At 48.8% G+C, this 23,878-nt stretch overlaps 10 protein-coding genes across 14 annotated transcripts; 5 read left to right on the top strand and 5 right to left on the bottom strand.

Annotated features, from left to right (window-relative positions):
- The first annotated feature begins 1,415 nt into the window (after positions 1-1,415).
- Positions 1,416-4,416, top strand: FVEG_02919 (hypothetical protein). 3 transcript variants are annotated; one of them, XM_018890453.1, is made up of 8 exons: positions 1,416-1,467; positions 1,866-2,074; positions 2,147-2,766; positions 2,818-2,834; positions 2,898-2,977; positions 3,032-3,299; positions 3,356-3,818; positions 3,868-4,416. In XM_018890453.1, exons 3-8 carry the CDS (start codon positions 2,626-2,628, stop codon positions 3,979-3,981), a joined length of 1,083 nt encoding a protein of 360 aa, XP_018746762.1. In that variant the 5' UTR covers positions 1,416-1,467; positions 1,866-2,074; positions 2,147-2,625; the 3' UTR covers positions 3,982-4,416. The 3 variants fall into 3 exon arrangements, with proteins under 3 accessions (XP_018746762.1, XP_018746763.1, XP_018746761.1); XM_018890454.1 differs by lacking the exon at positions 1,416-1,467 and having other exon boundaries at positions 1,819-2,074; XM_018890452.1 differs by lacking the exon at positions 1,416-1,467 and having other exon boundaries at positions 1,819-2,766.
- On the bottom strand, positions 4,412-5,083 carry FVEG_02920 (hypothetical protein; the record flags this gene model as incomplete). The annotated part of the gene is made up of 1 exon (XM_018890455.1): positions 4,412-5,083. One exon carries the CDS (start codon positions 5,081-5,083, stop codon positions 4,412-4,414), a length of 672 nt encoding a protein of 223 aa, XP_018746764.1.
- A 1,219-nt stretch (positions 5,084-6,302) lies between these two features.
- On the top strand, positions 6,303-7,988 carry FVEG_02921 (hypothetical protein). The gene is made up of 3 exons (XM_018890456.1): positions 6,303-7,047; positions 7,103-7,545; positions 7,597-7,988. Exons 1-3 carry the CDS (start codon positions 6,519-6,521, stop codon positions 7,738-7,740), a joined length of 1,116 nt encoding a protein of 371 aa, XP_018746765.1. The 5' UTR covers positions 6,303-6,518; the 3' UTR covers positions 7,741-7,988.
- A 321-nt stretch (positions 7,989-8,309) lies between these two features.
- Positions 8,310-8,615, top strand: FVEG_02922 (acyl-CoA dehydrogenase; the record flags this gene model as incomplete). Its single annotated transcript, XM_018890457.1, has 2 exons — positions 8,310-8,406; positions 8,458-8,615. The coding sequence occupies 2 exons, from the start codon at positions 8,310-8,312 to the stop codon at positions 8,613-8,615; spliced, it is 255 nt and encodes an 84-aa protein (XP_018746766.1).
- Positions 8,616-9,176: 561 nt separating this feature from the next.
- On the top strand, positions 9,177-10,792 carry FVEG_02923 (hypothetical protein; the record flags this gene model as incomplete). The annotated part of the gene is made up of 3 exons (XM_018890458.1): positions 9,177-10,017; positions 10,065-10,186; positions 10,253-10,792. 3 exons carry the CDS (start codon positions 9,177-9,179, stop codon positions 10,790-10,792), a joined length of 1,503 nt encoding a protein of 500 aa, XP_018746767.1.
- Positions 10,793-12,762: 1,970 nt separating this feature from the next.
- FVEG_15150 (hypothetical protein) lies at positions 12,763-13,101 on the bottom strand (the record flags this gene model as incomplete). Its single annotated transcript, XM_018904258.1, has 1 exon — positions 12,763-13,101. The coding sequence occupies one exon, from the start codon at positions 13,099-13,101 to the stop codon at positions 12,763-12,765; it is 339 nt and encodes a 112-aa protein (XP_018746768.1).
- Positions 13,102-13,779: 678 nt separating this feature from the next.
- On the bottom strand, positions 13,780-14,074 carry FVEG_02925 (hypothetical protein; the record flags this gene model as incomplete). The annotated part of the gene is made up of 1 exon (XM_018890459.1): positions 13,780-14,074. Exon 1 carries the CDS (start codon positions 14,041-14,043, stop codon positions 13,780-13,782), a length of 264 nt encoding a protein of 87 aa, XP_018746769.1. The 5' UTR covers positions 14,044-14,074.
- A 155-nt stretch (positions 14,075-14,229) lies between these two features.
- FVEG_02926 (SCY1 protein kinase) lies at positions 14,230-17,226 on the bottom strand. Its single transcript, XM_018890460.1, has 7 exons — positions 16,959-17,226; positions 16,766-16,903; positions 16,600-16,710; positions 16,405-16,551; positions 15,980-16,353; positions 15,635-15,929; positions 14,230-15,588 (listed from the first exon to the last, which is right to left on the bottom strand). The coding sequence occupies exons 1-7, from the start codon at positions 17,079-17,081 to the stop codon at positions 14,476-14,478; spliced, it is 2,301 nt and encodes a 766-aa protein (XP_018746770.1). The 5' UTR covers positions 17,082-17,226; the 3' UTR covers positions 14,230-14,475.
- A 772-nt stretch (positions 17,227-17,998) lies between these two features.
- Positions 17,999-20,993, top strand: FVEG_02927 (hypothetical protein). 2 transcript variants are annotated; one of them, XM_018890461.1, is made up of 2 exons: positions 17,999-18,413; positions 18,885-20,993. In XM_018890461.1, the coding sequence occupies exon 2, from the start codon at positions 18,983-18,985 to the stop codon at positions 20,693-20,695; it is 1,713 nt and encodes a 570-aa protein (XP_018746771.1). In that variant the 5' UTR covers positions 17,999-18,413; positions 18,885-18,982; the 3' UTR covers positions 20,696-20,993. The 2 variants fall into 2 exon arrangements, with proteins under 2 accessions (XP_018746771.1, XP_018746772.1); XM_018890462.1 differs by having other exon boundaries at positions 18,382-18,413; positions 18,620-20,993.
- FVEG_02928 (aconitate hydratase, mitochondrial) lies at positions 20,847-23,832 on the bottom strand. 2 transcript variants are annotated; one of them, XM_018890463.1, is made up of 3 exons: positions 23,697-23,832; positions 22,755-23,611; positions 20,847-22,699 (listed from the first exon to the last, which is right to left on the bottom strand). In XM_018890463.1, exons 1-3 carry the CDS (start codon positions 23,739-23,741, stop codon positions 21,172-21,174), a joined length of 2,430 nt encoding a protein of 809 aa, XP_018746773.1. In that variant the 5' UTR covers positions 23,742-23,832; the 3' UTR covers positions 20,847-21,171. The 2 variants fall into 2 exon arrangements, with proteins under 2 accessions (XP_018746773.1, XP_018746774.1); XM_018890464.1 differs by having other exon boundaries at positions 22,755-23,832.
- Between the last annotated feature and the right edge of the window lie 46 nt (positions 23,833-23,878).

The raw sequence follows: 23,878 nt of genomic DNA, 5'->3' as shown, positions 1-23,878 counted from the left end.
GACAAATATTTCTTAGCTACTGGGAGATGTGTGCCCAGGTACATTTTCCAAATCATGGATGGCGTTGATTGTGCTCACGGGCTGTCCCTTATTATTAGTGAGTTCATCACGGGAGGTAGATTGAGTTTTTACCAGTTTCAGAGTTAGAGCCAACCTTATTAGTTGCATGACTAAAAGAATCGGGGCCAGAGTAGCCCCATGCTGAAGAGGCATGGAATACCTATGTTAGCTCATATTAGATCTTGAACTGATAATGATGAGCGACGTGTTTTCAAAACACAATCAAACGGAGACTGTTCCATCGACAAGCTTGTTCTATTGGCATCTGGAGCCTGACATGGCTGTCTGAGGGTAAAGCTTACAGGTTATTTCGGCCTTGTCATAAGCCAAGTCTTGCGACAGTACCTTGTTTGTTCCAGGAGGGAGATTTCCATCACAAAGCGAAAATTGAACTCCAGGTCGTATGCATATCCAATATTGGTAGGTTCTATCGTGACCTGTGATCTCATCGACTTGTACCCTCCTTAATTGATCAAAAGCATGCATTTCTCACCCACTCCCCACGGATCTCAGAATAAATTACTCTAATCTCCTCCTATTCAACTCTCCCTTGATGACTACCCCCAGAAGAACATCACATCATACCATATCATTTCGTATCACGCACACAAGAACATCTTCTGGCATGTGTCGTCGGTTTCGTTGATGTGGCTTGAACCTTTGTGGTGGCTTCTTATAAGTCGCAGTCTTCAAGTCCATAGGCGTCGACCTAGGCTGAGAATCAACCGACTACCAGGTCCTAAAATGAAGCTTGATGACTAGGCCGAACGCTTCCCTCTTCATAACTCGCACAGGGCATTCGGTGGAAAACGCTAAAACACAAAGTCCTCCCGAGATACACATCCACTAACATGAGAACAAGGATCGCGACCATTCCCAAGCCGTCGGAAAGGCGGCTGGTGACACCTTGTCCGACCCAGGCCATCGGATTTTATCCCAGCGCCCGGTCGTTAGGCTTGAGCTAGCCCACCCATGTCGTTGGGACCGCCCGAAGCCCCTTGATGAATGAGAGGGACGAGGGACCAGGGTCTCGACGGGAGTTTGTTTTGCGTACCCGAAGTCATTTGCTTGCAGGCTCAGAGGAACTACCGTGGCCAATGGCGGCATCTCCTTGCATAACTTGATACAACGCTAATACCGAAAGTACCTTTGGAAGGATTTTATAGAAAACGCCAGAGGGTCTTTTCCGTCCTGGCTCGGAACATTGCTATGCTTGCGCTGCAATTGCTTGTTTCCTCACAAGGGGTTACCGATATGCCCGGCCCCATTTATCGGAATATCACCAGTGAGCTAAGGGATCGTATATACGCGCCACATGATTGCATAGATACTTTGTCGACATGGCTCTTGCTCTTCTCATATCCTGTTACCGGTGTATGTTCTTGGTGAGTAGTTGACGATTCACAGGTAGGCAGCTGCCGGATTTCATAGGATTTCATATATGGCGTGATGGGCTGGCTGTATTACAAACACGACTCAAAATTCACCTTTTTGGATCCATGTTCCCGGCTGAATGGGTCGCCTCTTGTGTACTCTGTACATACAGTACAGTACAGGCGCTCTAGACTGGGGGTAGTCTAGTCACCACACCAAGACATCGCAGCATCCAATGCCAATGACACATCAGCAACAAGCGCTTGTTCCACTTGCAGTTCTTTTGCGGTAGGGCTTTGTGGCTTTGCCAAGAAAGCCGAGAGCTAGATACCCGTCCCAAGCTGCTGGGTCCCAAGCTCCATTGCTTGACCCCGTCCTCATCTACTCGTCTCCTGTCTCCATCCTCTTGGTCCCGTTTGCTAACTTATTAGCTACCCTGACTGAATGGAATCCACTCCTCAAGCCTCGGTCGCACCAGGTGTTTGGGCCGCTTCCCGTTTCCTTTCAACTGGCCCTGTCCTTTACTTTACCTTACTTTACTGCATTGTTCTTCTAGGCCTGGCTCCTTTTCTTCTGGTGTTTCTACAGAGAGCGGGGATTCCATTCAAGCTTCTCGCCCTTCTCCATTTCCACAACTAAGGTAGCTTCTATTTCCTGAACCTCCTACCTACTCTAGCTCCTGATCTCTCCTGACCTCGCTGGTACTACATAGCACTTCTTCCTGATGCCGCTCTAAGCGTCCCTAAGCGTCCCTCTTAGAGAGACCGATCAGCAGCTAGTGTCGATCGTCTTTTGCTCCCGTCTTCCCCTCATTGTGCTGCACGCTCCACGATACCACCAAGAACCTCCTTGTCGAATTTGTCTCGTGTGTTTTTTCATCCGCGATTACCACCGGCGCACATATTCGATCCATATTACCATTGGACTTTCGCTCCGCATCGGCATTCATGATCGACTACCAAGTCATACATCAAACCGACTTTCCGGGCTTTTCAACTTTTTTGGACAGTCGACAGTGTATAGGTCGTTCGCCACAAGGGAAGTCTCAGTGTTTCTCAGCTCCAAGTCGGCGAAGCGCAATTACTCGCAGCGTCGGGTTGAGTCGCCTTTTCCTTCATGATTCCAGCTAAGAGCCGCTTCTGTTCTTTTGCCTGATACTCAGTCCTTGTCATACATAACTGTGACTATTTTATGGTGCCTGCTGTAATGGCAGCTCAGTCACCAAGCCATGGCAGCATGCCTAACTCATCACCTTCAAGTCTTCACCATTTTCAGTTTACTTTCAACTGCTCCGCTTCAAATTCTGGCGGGAACAGTTTCATTGAACCCGATGTATGTACTTCTCTTCTGTACCTTGGCTCAAGGCGTGCTGACTTTGTGTAGCCTGATGCTCGAGGCATGTAAGTTGTCGAAACCCATAGTGCACCTTCACCGTGTTAATTCCGCCTAACAAGAACTATCAGAGACTCCGAATCTCTCACAGACAGTGTACAGAATTTCCCAGAAGAATTTGGGCGCACGTATCATGCCTACCGGGCTGGCTGTAAGCTTTGTCTATCCATTCACCACCATTCACCCACTAATGACGCCTTTTTAGCATATGCGTTTCCCAACGACCAACTAGAACGTGAGCGTCTTGATTTACAGAATGAAGCATTAGTGAAACTCTTCGGCGAGCGTCTTTACTTTGCACCACTGTCAAGAAGGGCACCGCCTGTAAATATCCTCGATATTGCTACTGGTACTGGCGACTGGGCAATCAAAATGGGCGACTTGTTTCCAGAAACAGAAGTCGTCGCAACCGACCTTTCACCAATACAGCCTCGAAAAGTACCCCCGAACGTGAACTTTTACGTCGAAGATTCGTATGTCAACAACATCCGGGCCTCAGGTGACCCTTTGAAAACTCACTTCTCTCTAGCTCTGAGCCTTGGGATTATTCTCAGCCTTTCGATTATATTCACACCCGAGTCACATCTGGCTGCTGGGCTAGCTTCAAGGAGCAAATTGCGGACCAAGCCTTTCAAACACTGAAGCCAGGAGGCTGGTTTGAGTCGCAGGAATACGATGCCATTATAATGTCTGATGACGGAAGCCTTCCACCGAACGGACCTCTTGCAACATGGTTCCGCGAAATCAATGAAGCTTCAGAATTGATGGGCCGGCCTACCAATGTTGCTGCCCATGTTCGTGAGGCATATGTGCTGGCGGGCTTTGTTGACGTTCAAGAGCGAATCTTCAAAATGCCCATGAATGGCTGGCCAAAGGATGAACGCCTAAAGGAGCTTGGGCGCATGTGGGAAAGGAATTTCTTGATGGGCCTCAGCGGCTTCTCTTTCACACTTTTCAACCGCGTCTACGAGAGAACTCCTGCACAGATTGAGGTAAGTATACTGTCAAGGTTTCTGGGACTTATCTGACCGAAAGTCGCAGGTGGCATTAGTTGATGTCCGACGAGAGCTGATCGATACGCGGATTCACGCTTATATACCAATACATGTAATTATTGGCAGGAAGCCATTCCCAGGCGAACGGCCTATCCCATGAGTGCCATTTACATGAAGGGAAAATACCGGGGACTGGAACGAACTACCACCACTCATTGAGTTTTAATGGTTGAGAAAGGGAGCCTGGCATACGGTTCAGAAGGACTAATTCCAACACCGATAAAGCACCATTACACAAACGATGCATATCGACAACGGGGACGACTTTGGCTTTTCATATCCACGATACCCAATGATGTCGATACGATGCATATGACTAGAATAATGTATTGATATGGGCTTAGGTACGATAAATACCGACCTGCACTTTTGATAGCCGCCTGTTCCAAAGCTCTGGGGTCTGTGATCAATGGCAAGGAGATTGTCAGACGACATAACTCTCTTCCAAAAATACTACAGAAGCAACCCGTTTCTTATACAAATGTCTTCTCTTTGCACAAATGTCAGTCTGAATCTCTGTCCTTGAACATTTACTCCGATCTCCTCACGAGCCAATCCAGTTCGCGGGCTTGCTCTTCTTTGAGTAGCTCACGAATTCCTTCTTGGGTGAGGAATGCATGGTCGTGATATTCAAAGCCAGGGACAACCGTCTCTGAGATCAGCAGCCCCCCCGTTTCCTCCCTATTTGGCTCGTGGCTGGTATCTGGCTCGTTGGGGAGCAAGTAACTTGCCTTCCAGACATCGCCTTCAACGATCCATTGTATACGCTCGCCCCGTTCAACTGCATTCCCGACAATAAAGGACTCGATGCACCCATTAGGGTGGATGAGTACATATCGTCCCCGTCCACGATGTAAGGTATGAATAACACGGCTGCGGTTGCGATGGAAGTTCCCCTGACTATGGCGTGGGGTTAGTAGGTAGTAAATGGTGGTAGAGAGGCGTCGTGTATCCGCCCTGTAACCTTCACGAGCAGGACCCGAAAGAGTGAGAGTTTCGTGAGAGAGAGCTTCGGATGAATACGGTGAAGGAATGGTAGTAGGATTTGTATCGGTTTGACGAAAATAGCCCCCCTCGATATGGGGATCCAAAGATAGAGCCTCGATAAGGGACTTTGACTGGGAATTTTCAGGTTCAGATGAAGAGGTGAATGAAGGTTTGATGGTGCCCAAGTCAGGCTCGCTGTTGACGAGTTCGCCCATCTTGTGATTGGTATCAAATAGAACAGGAGATTAATCGTTTCGAGAATATGATGTAGGATAAAAATTGCTTTTGGGTTGGCAGCAGTTGAAAGATAGAAAGCTCCTTTTATACCCCCTGAATAGAGACTGAGCAAGAGACTGGTAGCGTAACAACAAAGCTTACATCTTCGGCTATAAGACGTTGAATGTGTGGTTCGCTGCCTTTGCGCCCACACCAATGCGACGGGTTGTTTGATAAGAAGGCCTGCAAGACGAGACCCTCTTGGTGTGATTCAGGATTCAAAACTACTCAAAGAAGCTAGTATCATGTTAGCAAACGATGATGGTGTAAGCCAAAGTCTGACCTCCAAGGAATGATTACGAACTCAGGCTACGATGAATAGGTGCAGAATTGGCTTTTAGATCTTGGCAGGGAGTTTGTACTGAGGTCAGGCTGCTGAGATGATGTCAGGGTTGCTCTCAAGTGAGCTACCTGTGGTGAGAATGCTCCATCGCGTGGTGGTCAGGCCAAGCCCGTAGTTTCCGGGTCATATGCCTACAAGAACAAGCCGTTGATTGTATATGACAAAAGTTTCTGTGTGATAGTAAAGCTTGAATCTGGATGTTAGCTGTTGGGTTTGTGATGGGGAAGCAAATTTGTTAGTGTAGTTCGTGATACTATTCGGAAATCCCAGGCAACAGACACGCCGACCACTGGGTACGGATAAGATCTTCTTCGTGCGGATGAGTAAATGTGTGTCATTTTTCAGGTACTGGGTACCTGCGATGATCATACTGATCTGTAATTTCAGTATTGGTAACAATTGCAGAGCTATACGCTCGTTCATTCATGAGTGGATGTTGAGTCCCAAGGGTCCCTGGAACGGAAAGAAAATCAGGGCGGGCTGTAACAGCTATCACCCACGAAGACCATAGAAACAGTGAAGTCTTTCATCTCAAGGAAGGAAGTACTTTGACTTCTGTTTTATCATTTATCTATGAGAATTTATGAAATCTGATGATGAAGATGAAGCAAATATTTTTGTTCTTCTCAAGAGCGTTGCTGTATTCCGTAGTACATCTATCATCGTGCCTCCACGCTTTTAGCCGAGGCAATTGGGTGGTAAAGACCCACTAAATTTATCAAATCTATTCTAAACTTGCCTGAGGTTAGTGTCGTTTATCGCTTGAATACCTAGGTTCCCGATAGCGGGCCTACCTAGGCGGGAGAGCTGCAGACTGATCATGACGCAAACCAAGGAGTTTCTTCTAACCTGTGCTGAACCAATAACTATCACGAGACACAGCAACACACAAGCAAGCACACAGTCGCCAGCCCCGCGGCCCGCTGGCTTCTTGATAGTTATTCGATCTTATCACTGCTTATAATTATAGAGCACAATACGGGATAGCAACACGACAATTGACCGAATCACGCCGGCCGCCGAATCCGACAATGGCTGCCCCTCGTTTACTTCAAAAGTCATCACTGAGCATAAGCCGCCCGACCATTTTCCTTATTCATCGCACCGCCATATCCTCTATCTCTCGTCGTAGGACCTTCTCGCAATGCCAATATCGCGCCCAGCAACATTCCGAACGAGAACTACAAGAGCGCCTACAAGCTGCGCGACCCCTCGTCCCACATCGTGCTGCGCGCAAGTTCACACAAGCGGGCAGTAGTCGCAATTCGCGTCTCACCGTGATAGCAACCGTTCTCGCCGCCATTGGCTTCTACTTCTACAACTCTCAGACTGTGCCGGTCACGGGTCGTCGAAGATTCAATTTCCTCTCTGATTCTATGGTCGCACGTGCGCATTCGAAAGCAGCTGCACAGGTCATTGAGCAGGTCAGAGCGCAGGGTGGTCATTTTCTATCAGAATGGGATCCAAGGACTATCTTGGTCAGGAGGGTAATGAAGAAGTTGATCCCCGTGAGCGGCATGGCGGACCTCAATTGGGAGATATTTGTGATAGCTGATAATGGTACGTTCTGGCGATCATGCGCAGCGACTGTTGGTTTGCTGACCTTTGACCATAGGAACAGCAAACGCCTTTGTCCTCCCTGGAGGTAAAGTGTTTGTGCATAGTGGTATTATCAACGTCTGCCGCAGTGAGGATGCCCTCGCAGCAGTACTAGGGCACGAGATCGCGCATAATACAGCCTCTCACGCAGCAGAGCGCCTCTCTGCTGCATGGGTAGGAAATCTTACGGCCGGAAGCTTGTTCTTCCTCGCTGGAGCTCTGCCTGGGCTTGCGCTCTTTGGACTTTGGAATGTCGTGGGAGGATATTACCTACAAGATCTACTCTTCTACCTTCCCATGGGTCGCAAGCAGGAAAGTGAGGCAGACTACATCGGCCTAATGATGATGGCCGAAGCCTGTTATGACCCCCGTGCAGCTTTGGGCTTCTGGCAGCGAATGCACGCGCTTCAGCATGCCAGCGGAGAAGAAGCCCCAGAAATGCTGAGCACTCATCCATCCGTAAGTCTAGTACATATTGCTGAGAGATTCGGGCGAACTGACGAGGTGTAGAACGAGAATCGTATTGTCAAGATTAGTGAATGGCTGCCAAAGGCTCTTGAGAAGCGAGCGGAGAGTGATTGCCGTGGAACAGCAGCGTTTGCGGACCGATTCCGTGACGCGATCCGAAGGAGATCTACTACAGTTGTCGTATAATAAGCTGACCAGACTTGATGAGTCAACGAATAAAGGGTATAGAGAAGCGGCGTACTTGTACTACAAATGACCTTGAGTTTTGGTTTAGAAAGCATTTTCTCAGTTTCTACAAATAATCTGGATTTATGCATCAGCAATCTGTTACAGTAGATATAGGTAGCTCATCCCGGCTCTAATAGGGCCGGCCATCTTGAGAATGAGTAATAGGTGCCGATGAGACCAACTGGGGCTTCAAATCGCGTGCTTCCTTGTGAAAGTTGCCAATTGCCTCTCTGTGATAGGTGCAGACTACCCGGCTTAGTAGCTTTCCTAGCGTACTTCCCCAGCTCCCCCGGCCCCTAAGCTTCCGAAATGGGTGAAAGTGCGGGCTGCTCGTGACCGTGGACCGAGGCAAGCCCCCCACCTGCCGACGGCGCTGCCCCGGAAAGAACTCCTTGTTTCTTTTCCAAGCTCATCCATTATAATTTACCTTATTCTCTTATCACCTACGCTCTCATCTACAGCTCAATTCTTTTGTCAACTTCTCATTTCCGTTGTATCTCGACTTTTATAACTACCTACCTACCAAAATGTCCGAGACATATACTACCGCTGAGGTTGGAAAGCACAAGGATGAGGCCAACGGTTTCTGGCTCATTGTTGAGAATGACGTTTACGACGTGACCAGTACGGCGACCGAACCCAAACTCGCAGAACAAAACTGACAAATATCCGCAGAGTTCATCGATGAACATCCCGGTGGTGCTAAGATCCTGAAGCGCTGGTCTGGAAAGAACGCTACCAAGGCCTTCTGGAAGTACCACAACGAGCATGTCCTGGCAAAGTATGGCAAGGACCTCAAGATTGGCGCTGTCGGCGAGAGCGCCAAGCTATAGAGAGATGCCCAACTCTGGGACTCGAAGGCGGCAGCGTGCACTTTTATTTGATTTGATTTTATTTTATTTGATCTGATTTGATTTTGGCATGGCGCATACCACATGTTGCATTAAGCTACACTATATATAGGTGGATTTGTATCGAGTTCAAAGATCTCAGTCTAGAAGCGAGTGGCAGATGGTTTCACACATCAGGATATATCATCAGGGCCATCAGAGCAAAAAAAACATTCATATGGACTGAGAACTTGATTGATCGCGTGCCATCATATGAGTCTCTCTGAGTCCAGAAACATTTCTATGGGACTAACCCACCTTCCAAAGGGAGCATCGGATAAGTTGGCCGAGATAACTACAGGAGTCAACACCATGACAATCGTCCTCTATTGTCGAAGGATCGTGCTGCAGGCTGCGGCTTAAGCGGCCAAGGCAAGTGGGGAGGCTTACATGAACGGTGTGAGATAGCGGTAAACTGAGTGACTCATGTTGTTCTCAGGGTAAACAATTTCTCTAGAGGCATTTGTAACATTACCATCATTTTGACCTATATTTTGGGCAAGAATGAGTGACTTATTCAATCTCGACGTCCAACGGACCCGTTTATCCCGTCGCCATGGCCCCGAGCCCGGCTCCGCTCCGGCACCTACTCTTCCCGAGTTATCTGCCATTCAGACCGCCGAAGCCAAGCTCCCTCGGCCTGGTTCGGATGACTACCTCCGAGGTGTCTCACAGGAAGATGTTGTACGACACATCATACAGGACATTGTTCCCGCGTGTAACGGTCAGGGCAGTTCGTCCCGTTACTACGGGTTTGTCACTGGTGGTACTCTTCCTATTGCTGAGTGGGCAGACAATGTAGTCTCCCGCCTGGATCAGAATGTCCAGGTCCATCTGCCAGCGCAGACAATTGCGACCGCACTGGAGGATGCAGCTTTGGAGATGCTCGTTTCGCTACTGAGACTTGGAGATTGGAAAGGGCGCACCTTCACGACTGGAGCTACGGGCAGTAATGTTCTCGGACTTGCATGTGGACGCGAGGCCATCTTGGAGAAACGCGGGCAGAGTATTGGTGAGGTCGGCTTGCTTGCGGCTTGTCTTTCTGCTGGCGTCAAGGAGCTCCAGATCCTCACAAGTGCAGGCCATAGCTCCTTGTCTAAGGCAGCGAGTATTGTCGGCTTCGGACGAGGAGCTGTGAAGGAGCTGAGACTCAACGATAGTGAGCCATGGAGATTGGATCTTGAGGCTCTGGAAAGAGAACTTCAGACGAAAGACACCGCAAGTGTTATTGCATTAAGCGCTGGAGAGGTTAACACCGGGCGATATGCTTTAACGGGAGCTGAAGAGATGCGTAAAGTAAGGGAGTTGGCGGACAAGTATGGAGCTTGGATTCATGTCGATGGAGGTAAGATCCAACTCTTTTGCAAGATGCCGTTCATCCTAACATATCAGCCTTCGGTATCTTTGCTTGCGCTCTTCCCGAAGAGGACGACTACAAAATCCTTCGTGATCGTGTTGAGGGGATCGAGTTAGTAGACAGTATCACCGTTGACGGGCACAAGCTTCTCAATGTCGTGAGTATCCCATATCATGTCGGCTTGACTTTGACTGGCAGTCACTCTAATTGCTAACTTGGTCAGCCCTATGACTGCGGCATGTTCCTCACGCGATCACCCGCTATTCTTCAATCCGTCTTCACCAACCCCAATGCTGCATACCTCTCCACGGGGTGGGCCTCCAGCATTCCCTCGCCCCTAAATATTGGCCTTGAGAACTCGCGGCGGTTCCGTGCCCTCCCCGCATATGCTGTTCTCCTCAGTGAAGGTCGACCAGGGATGGCAAAGTTGCTGGCCAACATGACTGCTTTATCCCGCCGAGTCGCTGCGTTCTTGAGGGACTCGGAGCACTACGAGCTACTCCCCGACGACGGTGCTGACTTGAATGAGATCTTCATGATTGTTCTTTTCCGTGCTAAGGATTCCATTTTGAACAATGATCTAGTTCAGAAGATCAATGAGACCCGGCAGATGTATGTGAGTGGCACAAGCTGGAAGGGAGAAAAGGCTGTACGAATGGCTGTATCCAACTGGATGGTTGATGTCGCCAGAGATTTCAGGGTGGTGACTTCTATATTGAATCACGTGGCGGAGGGAAAGGTGTTCGACATTAACAACTGTTGAGGTCTAGGCGCCGAGAAAGGTCGTTTGTGGGTTACAAAGGGCTGAGTAATTGAGGCTGGTTTTGGAATGAACATACAGCCATAAGCTGACTGTATGTATCATTTGGACTTGTGATAGTAATCACACAACCCAGCCCTCCGGGAGCAAGAAACCCAAGCTTGTGTGTTAGAAATAACCAAAGTAGGTAGTCTAAAGGCTATTAAAGCTTTACCTAAGTTTACCTAAGCTTATCTAAATTTGCCTAAGTCTACCTGAGTTTACCTGAGTTTACCTAAGTCTTTTCGTCATTTAGGATGGAGGTCTCGAGATAAGCTGCACAAAGATACTGAAGAGCTTGTGGATAATAACGACCTAGAAAACTAAGTCACTGATGGTGCTTCATGAGGGGTAACCCGACTCCTGGAAATTACAAAAGAGCGACCTAAGGATATCGCCCCTTTCCTTACGTTTGGTATCTCACTGCCTGTTGTTGAAGCCGATCAACGATTCTTTCAGTCAACAGCCACGTCTATGCTACAGAGGGCGCGGAAATACGCTATGGCACAGGGGCGTTCTGATATCCGAGTAAAAGACTTCAAATAGCGTACCATGTCCGCTAGGTTCTGGAAATTGTTTGACCGTCTCGAGGTATCAGATATCACGAAAACCCTTTTCGGATCAATCGCACCCAAAGTTATGTCGCTACCAGACCGCAGAGTCCTTCAAACAGCCGGACTCTTAGATCTACCTCAAGTAGATGATCTCTTCCGTCTTTTGAGTGTATGTCCGAATACTGTTACTGATAGTCTCGGAGATGTTCGGAATCTACTTCGGATCAAGCGTAGCATACAGAGCATACATCGGGATCAAAGGTCGAGTACGCATCCATTTGAAACCATTCGAGTCGTTAAACAAGGGAAACAAGTCTAAACACAGCAGTTTCCTTAGTCAACCTGGAATGTCTTCGAATTTCCGCAGGAATTATTCCAGAAGAGCTACAAGGGCGTACGCCCAAGTATATCGAAGGGCTCTGGTGAAGGAACTCGAAGGCAGCGGCGGTTAAGTGGGTCTAATGGACAACACCTGTAGCCTTAAGTGCAACTGTTTTGAAACTCCTTATTTGGTATGCATTTGCTACGAAGAATCAGAGTTCATAATAACCTGCCCCTGAGCCAGCAGGAGTACCAATGTGACTGATACACCATCCACATCCCGCACCTCCACCCCAACCTGAACTCTCAACCAACGCAACATTGCATGCATGATAACTTCATCCTGTAGACTTGACAACTCATACTCTATGGTCTTGGCAGTGATATTCTCGCAAAGGCAAGCAAGCGCCGCGTGAAATTATATGATTATAGTGACTGACAATCGCCGATCGGTTAGTGTATCTACGCACGCGGCTCACGATGCCTGCCGCGGTTGACGTCGAGCCTGATGGGTCTGCCCGAGATCTCTCTAAAGATCCTCTACTGGACCTTGAGTCTGACCTCGGCTGGATATGTCTCAGTGATCACAACAACCTCTCAGATGATGAAACGGAGATTAGGAGTCCTCCTGGCAGCCAGCAGGTCACTTCCAATGAGTTGGACCAGTCCCTTGACTCTGGTCCTCAGCCGATGATCGAGGCAGACAGCAATAACACCGGTGGCAACTTGGAGAAGCTATGTACAATGCTGCGTCAACATGAGCTTGTATTCCTCAAGTTTTCACAAGAGTCTCCTCAGATTTTGGCCAACTCTTTGTCTGCTGCCAAAGATCTCATGCAACTCACAATCCTAGTCAATAAGACTAATGAGGACAGGGCGGCTGAGGCGAAACGACAGGCAGAACATGATAAGAATGTGATGCTGATCTTGAAGAAAGTCTATCGTGCCTGTACCTATCAGGAGATACTAACCTGCATGAGAACCATGTAGCAGCGCCTCGATGAGACCGTCGCTGAGAATTTCGCGAATATCAATGCTTCTATGCAGAATGGGACGGAGCTATACGAACAGGCAGCCCTCAGCGCCTTTCAAAAGTCTGACATTTTCAAGACAGGCATGGAGAAAGTCGTCGCCGAATTGCAGCCACGCATCAATCGTCAAGCCGCCATGAATGGACAGGCAGTCATCCGCGCCTTCGAAGAGTCTGGCATTTTCAAGACTATCGTCGAGAAAGCTGTCGTCAAATTGCAGCCACACATCAGTCATCCAGTTGACAATGGCAACAATGCATTTGATGAGGACATTCAGTAAGCCAGCTTCGCTAAACTGACACCACTTTGCCTTGAAAATGGCATGTCTATTGATATTTGCAACATGTAAGTTGATGCTGTTGGCCATGATAGATTGTATCACTAACTCAACAGCTAGGGACTTGGCATATGATCGCAAGTAACTGCTTGGGGCACAATACACCCCTCGACATGAGAAAAACAAACGGCGTATCTGGTGCCACGTTTACAAACAGTTTGCTATGGGTTTATGGAGATAAGAAGCATTAAGAATGGGTTTGGTGGTAAATAACTTTGCTGCTGGCTTGAGTCTACAGCAAAAATAGAGAAAGGCTGCAGGATTCCAACTCGCGAACAAAAACGAAGAGTGGCCGAGGGAGGAAGGTTTTTAGGAGCAGATTGTAGGTTCATGGGTTATAGGTAGATACCACTCGACCACTCTTCGTGGAAGGGTAGAGGATGGCCTTAGTATATGATCCTTTCCCCTAGGCATGCCCTTGTAGCAGCAGCAAAGAAGTGACGGTGGCTAGTTCCATTTCCGTCATTGAGCTTTCCAAAAACAGAGAGCAGTAGGGGGTAGAAAATTCAGGGTTCCGAAATGCCAAAGGCTCGAAAGGTTTTGGGAGGTGTCCCATCGTAAAAGGCCATCAAGTGAGGTAGATCGCGTGTTTAATTGTGCCTGCCTGTAGAGGCCGTCGTTGATGCGCAGTTGTGAGGCAAACCCAGTCACTCGTTCAGACATAAAAAAGTTCGATCATCGTCCGCCTTCGATATCATGATATAACCCTTAACCAAATTTCTTCGAGCCGCCCTTCTGAGTCGTCTTTTTATCCGTCTTCTTCTTTCCTTGTCCAAGCAATTCCAGATGTCCTGCGCGCTCACCGAGGAGCGCTTCTGTGCGCGCCGTCATGCCGCTTGTGAATTTCTTATGCACCTTGTCGACGCTCGCTTTTGTCTTCTTGGGTTTATGCACTTTCGATGCTTGTCGTTTTGAGTGTGTGATCTTGGCCGGGGTTGCTCGTCCGAGCTTCTTGACCGTGCCTTGGGCCATTTTGAGGGACGTTGAGATAAAATCTGGTGATGTCGCAAGAAGAAGGTTGGAGCGAGAGAGTTGAACACTGTTGGGTCTGGTGGGGAAAAATAAAAATCAAGGTGAACGATTTTAGTGGGGCGTGATGCTCACCTCGGTGGGCATTCGGTCTGGAGCCCGGATATCAATTTACCTTCATCATAAAATAGGGATTAAATGTACTTTCCAGTCTTGAAACACTTATAGCTAGTATCATGAGTTTTATAAGATGATGGTGTCTATATGTGTCCAACTAAAAATTATGAATGGTTTCAATCATCAATCGGCATACCAGTGTATATGCTCGAGAATGGTATCCTGGTCCTCCCCGACTACTAAAGAAGGCGGCTATGGCAAAGTGACGCTTCATGAAAGGTACCAACTCCTCAAACTTTCTCTCTTTCGAGTCTATTGTTACCAGCCATCGCCCCAACCATCATCGTCATCTGTCTCCTTCGGCTTCATATCAATCTTTTTCGCAGCAATTGGTTTCGCAGCCGGTTTGGCCGCAGGCTTCTTAGCTGCACTTGATTTCGATAAACCCTTCGGCAAGGCCTTGGTGGGTTTTTTCTGTGACTGAGCAGCTAACCATCCAGCAAAGTCAGGCTCACCATCATCACCAAACGTGGCAGCAGATGCTGTCGTTGTCGCAGGCTGTTTTGAGGATTGTCCGGGAGAGTCGAAACTGTCGAAATCATCGTTCATATCTCCCCATGAGTCTCCAGCATCTTCACCATCATCGGCGGGTAAGAATGAGTCAGCTACTACACTTGCAGTATGTGAGGAGTTTCGCGAGAGTGTTGCTGGGGGAGATTTGACTGCTTGGCGGTGAAGTGACGAGGCGGTACTCGTTGCCGGCTTCTTTGGCTCGGAGTTAGGTGAGGGCGCGGGCCCAGGTGAAGCAGCACGGGAGTCTGACTCCGCATTAATTTCGCCTGCAGCCGCAGAGATTTTGTTTGTGAAGGAAGAGATTGCCCAGCCTGCCCAGCCACCTGGGGTGTTTTCGTTAGGCTGTGGAGTGCTCATCCGTGGAGCTGAGCCATCATTCGTTTGAGGAGGAGGCAAAACGCTTTCAGGCATGGCAGAAGCTGCCTTCTTGATCTTTTGGAGATATATATCCATAGTACGAGTAGCAGACTCGCGGACAATCTTCTCCTTATCAATCAGGACAGGAGAGATAACGGGCAGGATCCTGCATGCGCTATCCTCATCTGTAAAGTACTCCGCAGTGGCACCCAAGGCCATTAGGGAAGCATTTCGGGCATGAACAAATGGATCTCTGAGTGACCTAGTGAAGGCGGCAATAAGAACCTTTGAGCGGGACGAAGTACCCAAGTGCTTTGCAATCTTTCCCAAGCAGATAGTTGTATTTGTTCGAATGCCCGGTTGTTCATCATTTGCGGTTCTTGCAAGTTGTTTGAGGAGGTCACCATTGATTGTGCGGTCCGAGAGCTTAGTGATGATGACCAAAACAGACTTTAATGTTTGTTCTCGTACGACGGGTGTCACGTCAGTGAAGCCAGTGATCTGTACATGTTAGTCTTGCATTGAAGAGGAGTAACAGAGACTGTACCAATTGTGGAAAGATCTTGTCGTTGACAATCTTCTGTGATAGCTGATCAATCATCAAAGGAAGGCTATCCAATAAGCACACTCGAATAGCTCGGTCGGGATTTCCAAACAGGCGAATGATGAAGGGTGTAATCTTTGAATCAAAGTCGTCTTTGGGAAGTTTAGATGCGATTTTGAGAACTACAGATACAGCCCTAGGGCCACCACCACCGAACTCAGCGGACTTCATCAGCTCTGGCATAACCTTCAGCTTGAAGAACTCTTCTGGGAAGTCATCGCTCAGTTCATCCAGTCCACTGTTCAAACTCTTAGCAACTTGGAATCATGGAAGGAGTTGCAGATATACCTAAGGAACTCTTCTCGTTCATCTGGCGTCTTGATGTCCAGGTTATCGATACCCTCGGTCAGTTTGATGAGAGAACTGTCGAAGAAAGAGCCATTTCGGTTGCCTTGGTCAAGGAAAGCACCCACACTAATTCGAGCCTTTGGGTTGGCGTTACACAGACGTTTATAACTAGACTGCATTGAAGGGGGAATGCTCTTCGTTTGGCCAGCCTGATCAGCTCCGTTATAATCGCCGTTAAAAACTTCAAAGATCAACGTTCCAAGATTAAATGCGTCTACTGCTGTATGTGGGTTCTTCTTGATAACATCCCATCCGCCTCGTGCCAACTCTGGAGGAGAGTATCGACCCGCATCAGGGACCAAGCTACCGTATGTCTATGTATATGTTAGCTTGAGTACACGGGTACCTATCCGGGGACCTCTTGCATAAATTATTGATTCATCGTCCTTGAGGCTGCTGAGAACATCAAAGCCACCGAGCTTCCACTCGCCACTCTCTGAAGTATATATCGATCCAACCTTGATGCTGCCGTGGATCGAGGAAGCGTCTTCGTTGATGAATTTTATAGTGCGCTGTGACATTATTAATATCGATCAAAAGACTAGCATAACAAGTCATACCGCAACGCTATGCAAGCCCCATTTTATCGTCTCAGGGCTGAGACTCTTTCTTCGAACGTGCCATCGTAGGGGTACTACTCGTTCAGTCGCAATGTAGATATACGTCTCCGTCTACCAGATGTTGTCAGCGAAATGCTCTTAAATCGACCGAAAGTCTTGCATGTACCTCGACCGCATCTAGAAGTTTGATCACGCCTGGGTGCCGTAGTGTTCGGAGCTTCTTTAGGGCATTCTTGGCCAGGGGGAGTTGGGATCGGTTGGTGGTGATATCGAAGGAAAAGATGCTGCAATTTGAACCATCTTCCTATTCATAGATTGTCAGCAAGTCCACGTTTTGAGCTCTGCGACGTTGGGCTTACCCTCTTGGTACCATTGTACAGGGTCCAGATGGACTCATCGATATCAACCTTGTCACCAAAGTTGTATGGAAAGGGAGGGCCTTGTGCTATGGCCGAGGCCACGGCAGATTTGAGAAAGTTCATTCCAGGGTCGCAAAGTCTAGAAGTTCTATTGAGACTTGAGCATTCAGCACCCTAGTTGTCGAGAATCGGTATATGGATAGGTCGAAAATAATGCTGTTTGTAGACGAATGATATATTGGTTCCAGAGTCGCAACGTGGTTACTGGTGCTGCACGTCAGGGAGCTCAAGACCCCCGCGCTAGTGCCTGATAAATTTAACAGGGGATGGAGGGGTGTCAGGGTTACCTAATCCATCTGACCATGTAAGAGCCCAGAGCATACGGAGCACCAGCAACATGCTAAAGTTTGGGCTTGGATAGGTCATGATGTATATATATAACTCCGTGGAATCTAACATCGAGGTATGTTTGATTATATCGTCACTAACTGGACTGTAGAGGGAATTAGCCCCGGTGATCGGACTTGGAGAGACTTGGATATGAATACAAATTATGTACAGATTTGGGACGGAACTTTTCTCTGTATCCAAACCCAAAGTGAGTGGGTTTATCAAGAAGACTGAAGAAAATTTAGTTGAGACAAATCAGCGCGGTCACTGAGTGCCTGGGTTAATTTAATGGCTTTTGAGGCGTCTTATTCACATTACAAAGAATGTAAAAGGTGTATTAGGTTTGGACTTGGATCTTCTATCTTTATAGTGCGTTAATACTCACCAACTACAGAGGGAGCAGTCTTGAATAAAACCTAGTCTTCACTGAGCTTCTATAAAGACAAGCACAACTCAATTTATTAATCGCCTATGTCTTGAGTCAACAGGCAGGGCAGAATTTCCCTTTAGACACGCTCATGGGTGTAAGTTGACTTGTGGGGCTCCACTGGTAGGCCTGGCAGCCGGGGCGGAAGAATTAGTCTTCCAGCTCGGGGTAACTCACCTCGGGAACCCCCCCACCAGGGAGGTCTTCCCGGCGCCTCTGCACCCCATCCTTCATCATCATCACTGCTTGGGCCAATAGCGAACCAGGAGCAACAGGACCAGCCCGCAATGAAAGGCGCGAAACCAACAACCACAGTCATACGCCTCTCTGCCTCTGGCGGCTGGAGATCTCTCTCATTCTTTTCCTGATGTCGTCGACTGGCTCGTCAACCCATATATACATACCTACGTTACCTAAGTTCGGAACGCACATACTCTTTCAACACGGGGCAGCCGTGGGGAACTGTCTCGGACGCGACCTAGCTCCCTTTGCTTCTTTCTACTACAGTATAATACTGTCCTTTCGCCTCCACCAACATAATACAGACTATCGACTGCGCAGGATTTTCCATTAGCACAACAAACGCAACGCACGGGCATAGGGGAGCAGAACTCTTCTGTGGGTGGTCTCAGACCTCGGTAAGATATTTTGATTTCGTTTTCTTTGTCTTACTCTATGCTCGTTAAATGATGCCTATGGTAAAAGGTCTGACTGAACGGAACCCTTCTGGTTGCGCCATCTTCTCTTCTGGCTCTGTCAATGACATTGTTGTCTTGATCAACCCTGCCATTCCATACCGCACCTCAGCTGTAACTGCTCTCCTACGTTCTAAGCTTGTTTCTAGAGCGCTGGGGCCGGTTACCATGGAGTTTCTGTTGTCGCACAATGGAGTCTTCTTCCTCGTCTTCGCCACGGATCTTGACCAAAGGCCGCGACAAACATCAGATTCATTGAATCAACACACACGTCAGAAGAGACTATGTGCCAACCGACGAGGTGCCTAGCTTGACGGCCATTCAAAACTGAAAAGATCTGATTCGACTTCTTATCCAATACTTGCTCAGCATTCCGTTACTACTTTAAACGCATATTGCTAACATGACTTCTAGGTAATCATTCATCTACGCGCCTCATGACTCAATTCAGTCGTAAAAGCCTGCGTGTGGTGGATCAGTTCTGCGTTTTGGCCCTATCAACGAGGTTCTGAATGGCTGCCTCCACACATGTCGGCGGCACTTGTGCCGTTCTCACTTGTGAAAAGATCATTCTGCTTAGTTCCAGACATTACTGCGATGAACACTCAGCATTAGAGCCAACTGCGGCTAGCAGAGATTCTCCCGTTACGAATATGGCCAAGGGCTTCCGACCCTCCAACAGGAATTTTGTTGCCAAAAGAGGTCGAGGCAAATTCGTCTTTACACCTTCGCGGCACTTTTCTAGGCATGATCCGCCATCTCGAGATACCTCTAGTCCGGATACCAGCGCTCCCATGACACAGTCTCCGGAAGCAAATGAGCGAGAGGCCTCTGCTCCATCTTTGGTGCAAGACAGATCCATTGATAATGACAGAAACCTTCATCCCCAGCCAGAGAGGAACGGAACCAGCCACGTTGGATTAACACCCGACTCCGCGCAGATTAAGGCAGTCCAAGATGTAGCGAAAGCTGACAAGGGCTCTTCTACTAACCAGGTAAATTCTCATACTGTAACGAATATGGGGACACCATTGGCTATGAATTTGCGAGCCGGGACAGAGGAGGCGATAAACCAGCCACTTGGCCTCGACCGTGCCACCAAAAAACTGAGTTCCTGTTCAAATATTGGATCGGCAACGCATCCCACAGAGAATACCAAGATAGACGCGCATCAAAATGGGCAATCTATCGATGCAAGTGACAGCCAACACTTGACTAGGACGGCGCAAGTGTCTCCTAAATTTCCCTCAAACGAAGGGTTTAAGAACACCGAGCCTTCCCTAGGCCTTGACTCTCAGTCGTGCGCTTCTTCCACCGCTCCTGTGAATCATATGCAGCTTACCTCTGAAGATGGTGTCAAATTTAGGTCTTCTCCTCGGACATCCAAGTCAAAGAAGGACAATGCACAGAAGAATTCGGACCATCCTCATCCAGAAACACGAACGAGTTCGAAGGCAAAGCTCTTATCAACTCCCACTAAACGCTCGGCTCCCATGACAAGTAAAGAGCTCCCAGTCAGGAAACAGGATTTTCAAGGTTCCCTGCCTGAAGTCAGCGCCGAAATGGATGATGAGGTGAATATGGCCGATGTTAGTGACATTGACGAGGAAGCAAAGCCGACCAAACCCGTGTCGCTCTCTCCCCGTGCCAAAGCAGAAGCTCGCAAAAAGAGGCTTTTGGTCGAGTTCGATTCTGAGGCATTCGACTCACTCATTTATCGGCAGTCAAGTTTGCAACCACCTCCGCATGTTACTGTATCTTCGCGTATGGTCAAGTACCATCCACTTTACGGTGACCAAAAGCCACTCTATCTTCCGGTGAATCCAGCAATCCATCACATGCATAAGCGATCCCGTGCCTGGTATAGAAAGAAGTGCGACGAAATCAGACGGCGTCCAAAACGCAAACAGTGGTTTGGCAAGGTTGTGGAGAGACAACGCTGGTTACAGGCTCTAGAGGTGAAGAAGCAAGAGAAAATCAAACAAGCTCAGCAAGACGGGACTACTCCCCCCTACATACCACCAGAGCCGAGGGGGGTCAAGCGTATTCTTGACTTTGGTGACTTGCCCGAGGAGGAACTGCCTGAATATGTGCGGAGTAATCCTGCTTGGTTGAAAGCCTGCGCTTGGTTCAGAGAATGCGAGGATAAGGCGACTGCACGCCAGCGACATGTCAACAACAAGACGAAAGAGACAGAGAGTTACTTTCAGAGCTTGAACGCTTGATGAATTCACATGATATATGATGACGGTGCATTGCAAAGGAGTCGAGGAGGCTGTCTTGATGACTTTTGACTAGGCGCATCTTGGGCAAATGGCCATCTTCGTTCTTGAAAACGGGGGGGCAAAGGATTCCAACGATCTAAATGTAAATATGCCACAGGAGTTCAGGAATTCGAATTAGGAATAACACAGCTAGGAAGTTTCCACTTCTCCAAGAAGCAATATAGGTACCTTACCAATTGATCAAAACTGGCGCATATATGCACGTAGCTCATTCGTGAATAGTAAAAGCGGCTAGAGAACAGAAATAATTGGTATTGCTGGTATAAACAGTCTATCACTCGGCATTTTTACCCAACCAAAAACGCCCTTTTTCTTCAGTCCAATACATAACTTGGGCATTTTAGGCATCGTGAGAGGAAACTATCTCGTGGCCTGAAAGCTATATCTACTAATGCTCAGGAAGAGATCGGCTCGTCTTATATGCCCTTAGACAGCAGGTTGAGAGCACTGCCGGCAAGAATGAAACCAGCCTGGTCCTTGGTAACAGCGTGTTTGGTGGGAATGAGGATCTCCTCACCGGAAGACTTAGTGACACGAAGCCGGACATCGCCCTTGCCACCATTCTGGAGCATCTCATATAGGCCGACAGTGGCAACCTCATCGCCAGCGGCGATCTTATCATAGTCAGCCTCGTTCTCAAAAGTCAGAGGTACAACGCCCTGCTTCTTGAGGTTGGTCTCGTGAATACGGGCAAACGATTTTGTCAGAACAACACGGGCACCAAGGTAGCGAGGCTGCAGGGCAGCGTGTTCGCGGGCTGAGCCCTCGCCATAGTTGTGCTCAGCAACGACAAGCCACTCTTGGCCACGTTCCTTCCAGAGTTGGCCAAGCTCAGGGATAGTGTGCTTGGAGCCGTCGAGGTCGTAGGCAGCGTTGACCTCACCGGTCTCCTTGTTGATGGCAGTGTTGAGTGTATTGGTGCTAATGTTAGGCAGATGGCCCTTGTACTTGAGCCAAGGGCCGGCTGCGGAGATGGTATCGGTGGTGCATTTGCCTGTGACCTTGACAAGAACGCGAAGGCCTGAGAGATCAGACGAGGGGAAAGGAGCAAAGGGTTCAAGGAAGGCCAAACGCTCGGAAGTGGGAGAGATGGCAATCTTGGTGTTGGGGTCAGGGGCCTGGGATAAAACACCCAGTTCGGCGTTGCCAGACTCGAAAGGAGTCTGGGGGCCCTCGAGACCATGAGGAGGAGAGAACATGAAGTCCTTGCCATCTGGCGTCTTGATGCTATCGGTCACAGGGTTGAAGGTAGTGGATCCGGCAAAGGCCATGGCGGTAACGATCTCGGGAGAGGCCAGAAAGTTCATGGTATCAGGATTGCCATCATTTCGACCACGGAAGTTTCGGTTATACGAGGTCAGGATAGCATTACTTGTGCCCTTCTCAACACCATCTTGTCGCTTCCACTGACCAATACAGGGACCACAGGCATTGGAGAGAACAATGCCGCCGGCCTCCTGGAATGTCTCGAGGGTGCCATCGCGCTCAAGCGTGGCGCGAATCTGCTCACTTCCGGGAGTGATGTAGAAGTCGGCAGCAGGCTTCAGCCCGGCCTTCTTGGCATCCTTGAGCAAACTCTCGACTCGGGTCATATCCTCGTAAGAGCTGTTGGTGCAGCTACCAATGAGACCAGCGGAAAGAACCTGGGGCCAGTCCTGTTCCTTCACAACTTCTTTGAACTTGGAGAGTGGTGTGGCCAGATCTGGTGTAAAAGGGCCATTAATGTGAGGTTCGAGAGTCGAAAGATCGATGGTGATGAGTTCGTCATATTCAGCACCCTCGTCGGCCTTGAATTGCCATCGAGCATCAGGGTCGGAGCTGTTGCTGGCGAAGGTCTCCAGAGCTTCAATGTTCTTGTTCGCCTGAGATCGTCGGGTCGAGTCAAGGTATCTGGCTGAAGCCTTGGTGTAAGGAAAGATCGAGGTTGTGGCACCGACTTCGGCACTAGATTAAGTCAGTATTTTCCAGATCCCGTCCCTGCCTTGTAGGACAAACTTACCCCATGTTGCAGATAGTAGCCATGCCGGTGGCGCTTAGGCTTTCGACGCCTTCACCAAAATACTCAATGATGGAGCCAGTACCACCACGGACTGTGAGGTGGCCAGCAAGCCGGAGAATGACGTCTTTGGGAGAAGCCCAGTTGCTCAGCTTGCCGACAAGTTGCACGCCCAAAATCTTGGGGGCCTTAAGTTCCCAAGGAGCACCGACAAGGGCCTCAACAGCATCTGCACCACCAACGCCAATGGTAATTGTAGAAAGACCGCCAGCATTGGGGCTGTGGGAGTCGGTACCAAGCATCATCAATCCAGGAAGAGCATAGTTCTCGAGAACGGTCTGGTGGATAATACCAGCACCAGGAGGCCAAAAGTCCATTCCATACTTGCGCGCTGCAGACTCAAGGAAATCAAAAACCTCCTTGTTAGTCTGGATACCAGCAGACAAATCATCCTCAGCACCCTTGGAGCCAACAATCAAGTGGTCACAATGAATGCTTGCAGGGATTGCAGGCTTGGCCAAGTTACAGGACATGAACTGAAGAATAGCCATCTGAGCAGAAGCATCCTGCATGTTGACACGGTCGGGCTTGAGGCGCAAATTGGCCTTCCCGCGAATGTTTCGTCCATTGTCGGTGTTATTCAGCAAGGAGTCCTCGGGGTTGTCGAGATGGCTGTAGAGGATCTTCTCGGCGAGGGTCAGACGCTGCTTGCCGAGAACTCGGCGGACATCGGTGTACTTGGTGTATAACTTTTCATAAGTAGGAGGAAGAGGCTTCGCGCTTGAGAAGGTTCTCCTTGTGTTGTTAGATAGAACGGTGGTTGATCGAATGGCATTAGGACCAGAACGTCGCAAGAGTTGCTATTACCGCGTGGTGTAAGGGTCAGCTTGTGCATCTGTGTTTTCCTGCAGAGAGGCTCCCAGTTGACATAATGGTGTAGCGTACCGTCATGGCACCGCCTGAGCGGCTGGCGACCTCCATTGAAACCATGTTGGGCTATACACGGCAACAATGAACGATGACTCTTTTGGTCCTCTTGCTACAGATGTTATTCCCTAAATTTGTGGTGGGGGCGAAGTCGGGGCGGATTTTTTTAGTCAATTGTAAATTGACAGGAGCCGATTGGC

The sequence above is a fragment of the Fusarium verticillioides genome, chromosome 5 (genome assembly GCF_000149555.1).
Source record: "Fusarium verticillioides 7600 chromosome 5, whole genome shotgun sequence".
NCBI classification, from domain to species: Eukaryota; Fungi; Ascomycota; class Sordariomycetes; order Hypocreales; family Nectriaceae; genus Fusarium; species Fusarium verticillioides.
This window is presented reverse-complemented; position numbering and strand designations above follow the sequence as displayed.

What these genes read in the sequence shown, in the direction of transcription:
- FVEG_02921 (XM_018890456.1), top strand. Translation starts at nt 6,519, where the DNA reads ATGGCTGCCCCTCGTTTACTTCAAAAGTCATCACTGAGCATAAGCCGC. An exon ending in ATTTGTGATAGCTGATAATG is followed by an intron (nt 7,048 to 7,102) that starts GTACGTTCTGGC and finishes CTTTGACCATAG; the next exon opens with GAACAGCAAACGCCTTTGTC. An exon ending in TGCTGAGCACTCATCCATCC is followed by an intron (nt 7,546 to 7,596) that starts GTAAGTCTAGTA and finishes GACGAGGTGTAG; the next exon opens with AACGAGAATCGTATTGTCAA.
- FVEG_02927 (XM_018890461.1), top strand. Translation starts at nt 18,983, where the DNA reads ATGGCTGCCTCCACACATGTCGGCGGCACTTGTGCCGTTCTCACTTGT.
- FVEG_02919 (XM_018890453.1), top strand. Translation starts at nt 2,626, where the DNA reads ATGGTGCCTGCTGTAATGGCAGCTCAGTCACCAAGCCATGGCAGCATG. An exon ending in AACTTTTACGTCGAAGATTC is followed by an intron (nt 3,300 to 3,355) that starts GTATGTCAACAA and finishes ACTTCTCTCTAG; the next exon opens with CTCTGAGCCTTGGGATTATT. An exon ending in GAACTCCTGCACAGATTGAG is followed by an intron (nt 3,819 to 3,867) that starts GTAAGTATACTG and finishes CGAAAGTCGCAG; the next exon opens with GTGGCATTAGTTGATGTCCG.
- FVEG_02926 (XM_018890460.1), bottom strand. Translation starts at nt 17,081, where the DNA reads ATGAACTTTCTCAAATCTGCCGTGGCCTCGGCCATAGCACAAGGCCCT. An exon ending in TGTACAATGGTACCAAGAGG is followed by an intron (nt 16,904 to 16,958) that starts GTAAGCCCAACG and finishes ATCTATGAATAG; the next exon opens with GAAGATGGTTCAAATTGCAG. An exon ending in ACAAGATCTTTCCACAATTG is followed by an intron (nt 15,589 to 15,634) that starts GTACAGTCTCTG and finishes TAACATGTACAG; the next exon opens with ATCACTGGCTTCACTGACGT.
- FVEG_02928 (XM_018890463.1), bottom strand. Translation starts at nt 23,741, where the DNA reads ATGGTTTCAATGGAGGTCGCCAGCCGCTCAGGCGGTGCCATGACG. An exon ending in GCTCAGGCGGTGCCATGACG is followed by an intron (nt 23,612 to 23,696) that starts GTACGCTACACC and finishes ACGCGGTAATAG; the next exon opens with CAACTCTTGCGACGTTCTGG. An exon ending in GCTACTATCTGCAACATGGG is followed by an intron (nt 22,700 to 22,754) that starts GTAAGTTTGTCC and finishes GACTTAATCTAG; the next exon opens with TGCCGAAGTCGGTGCCACAA.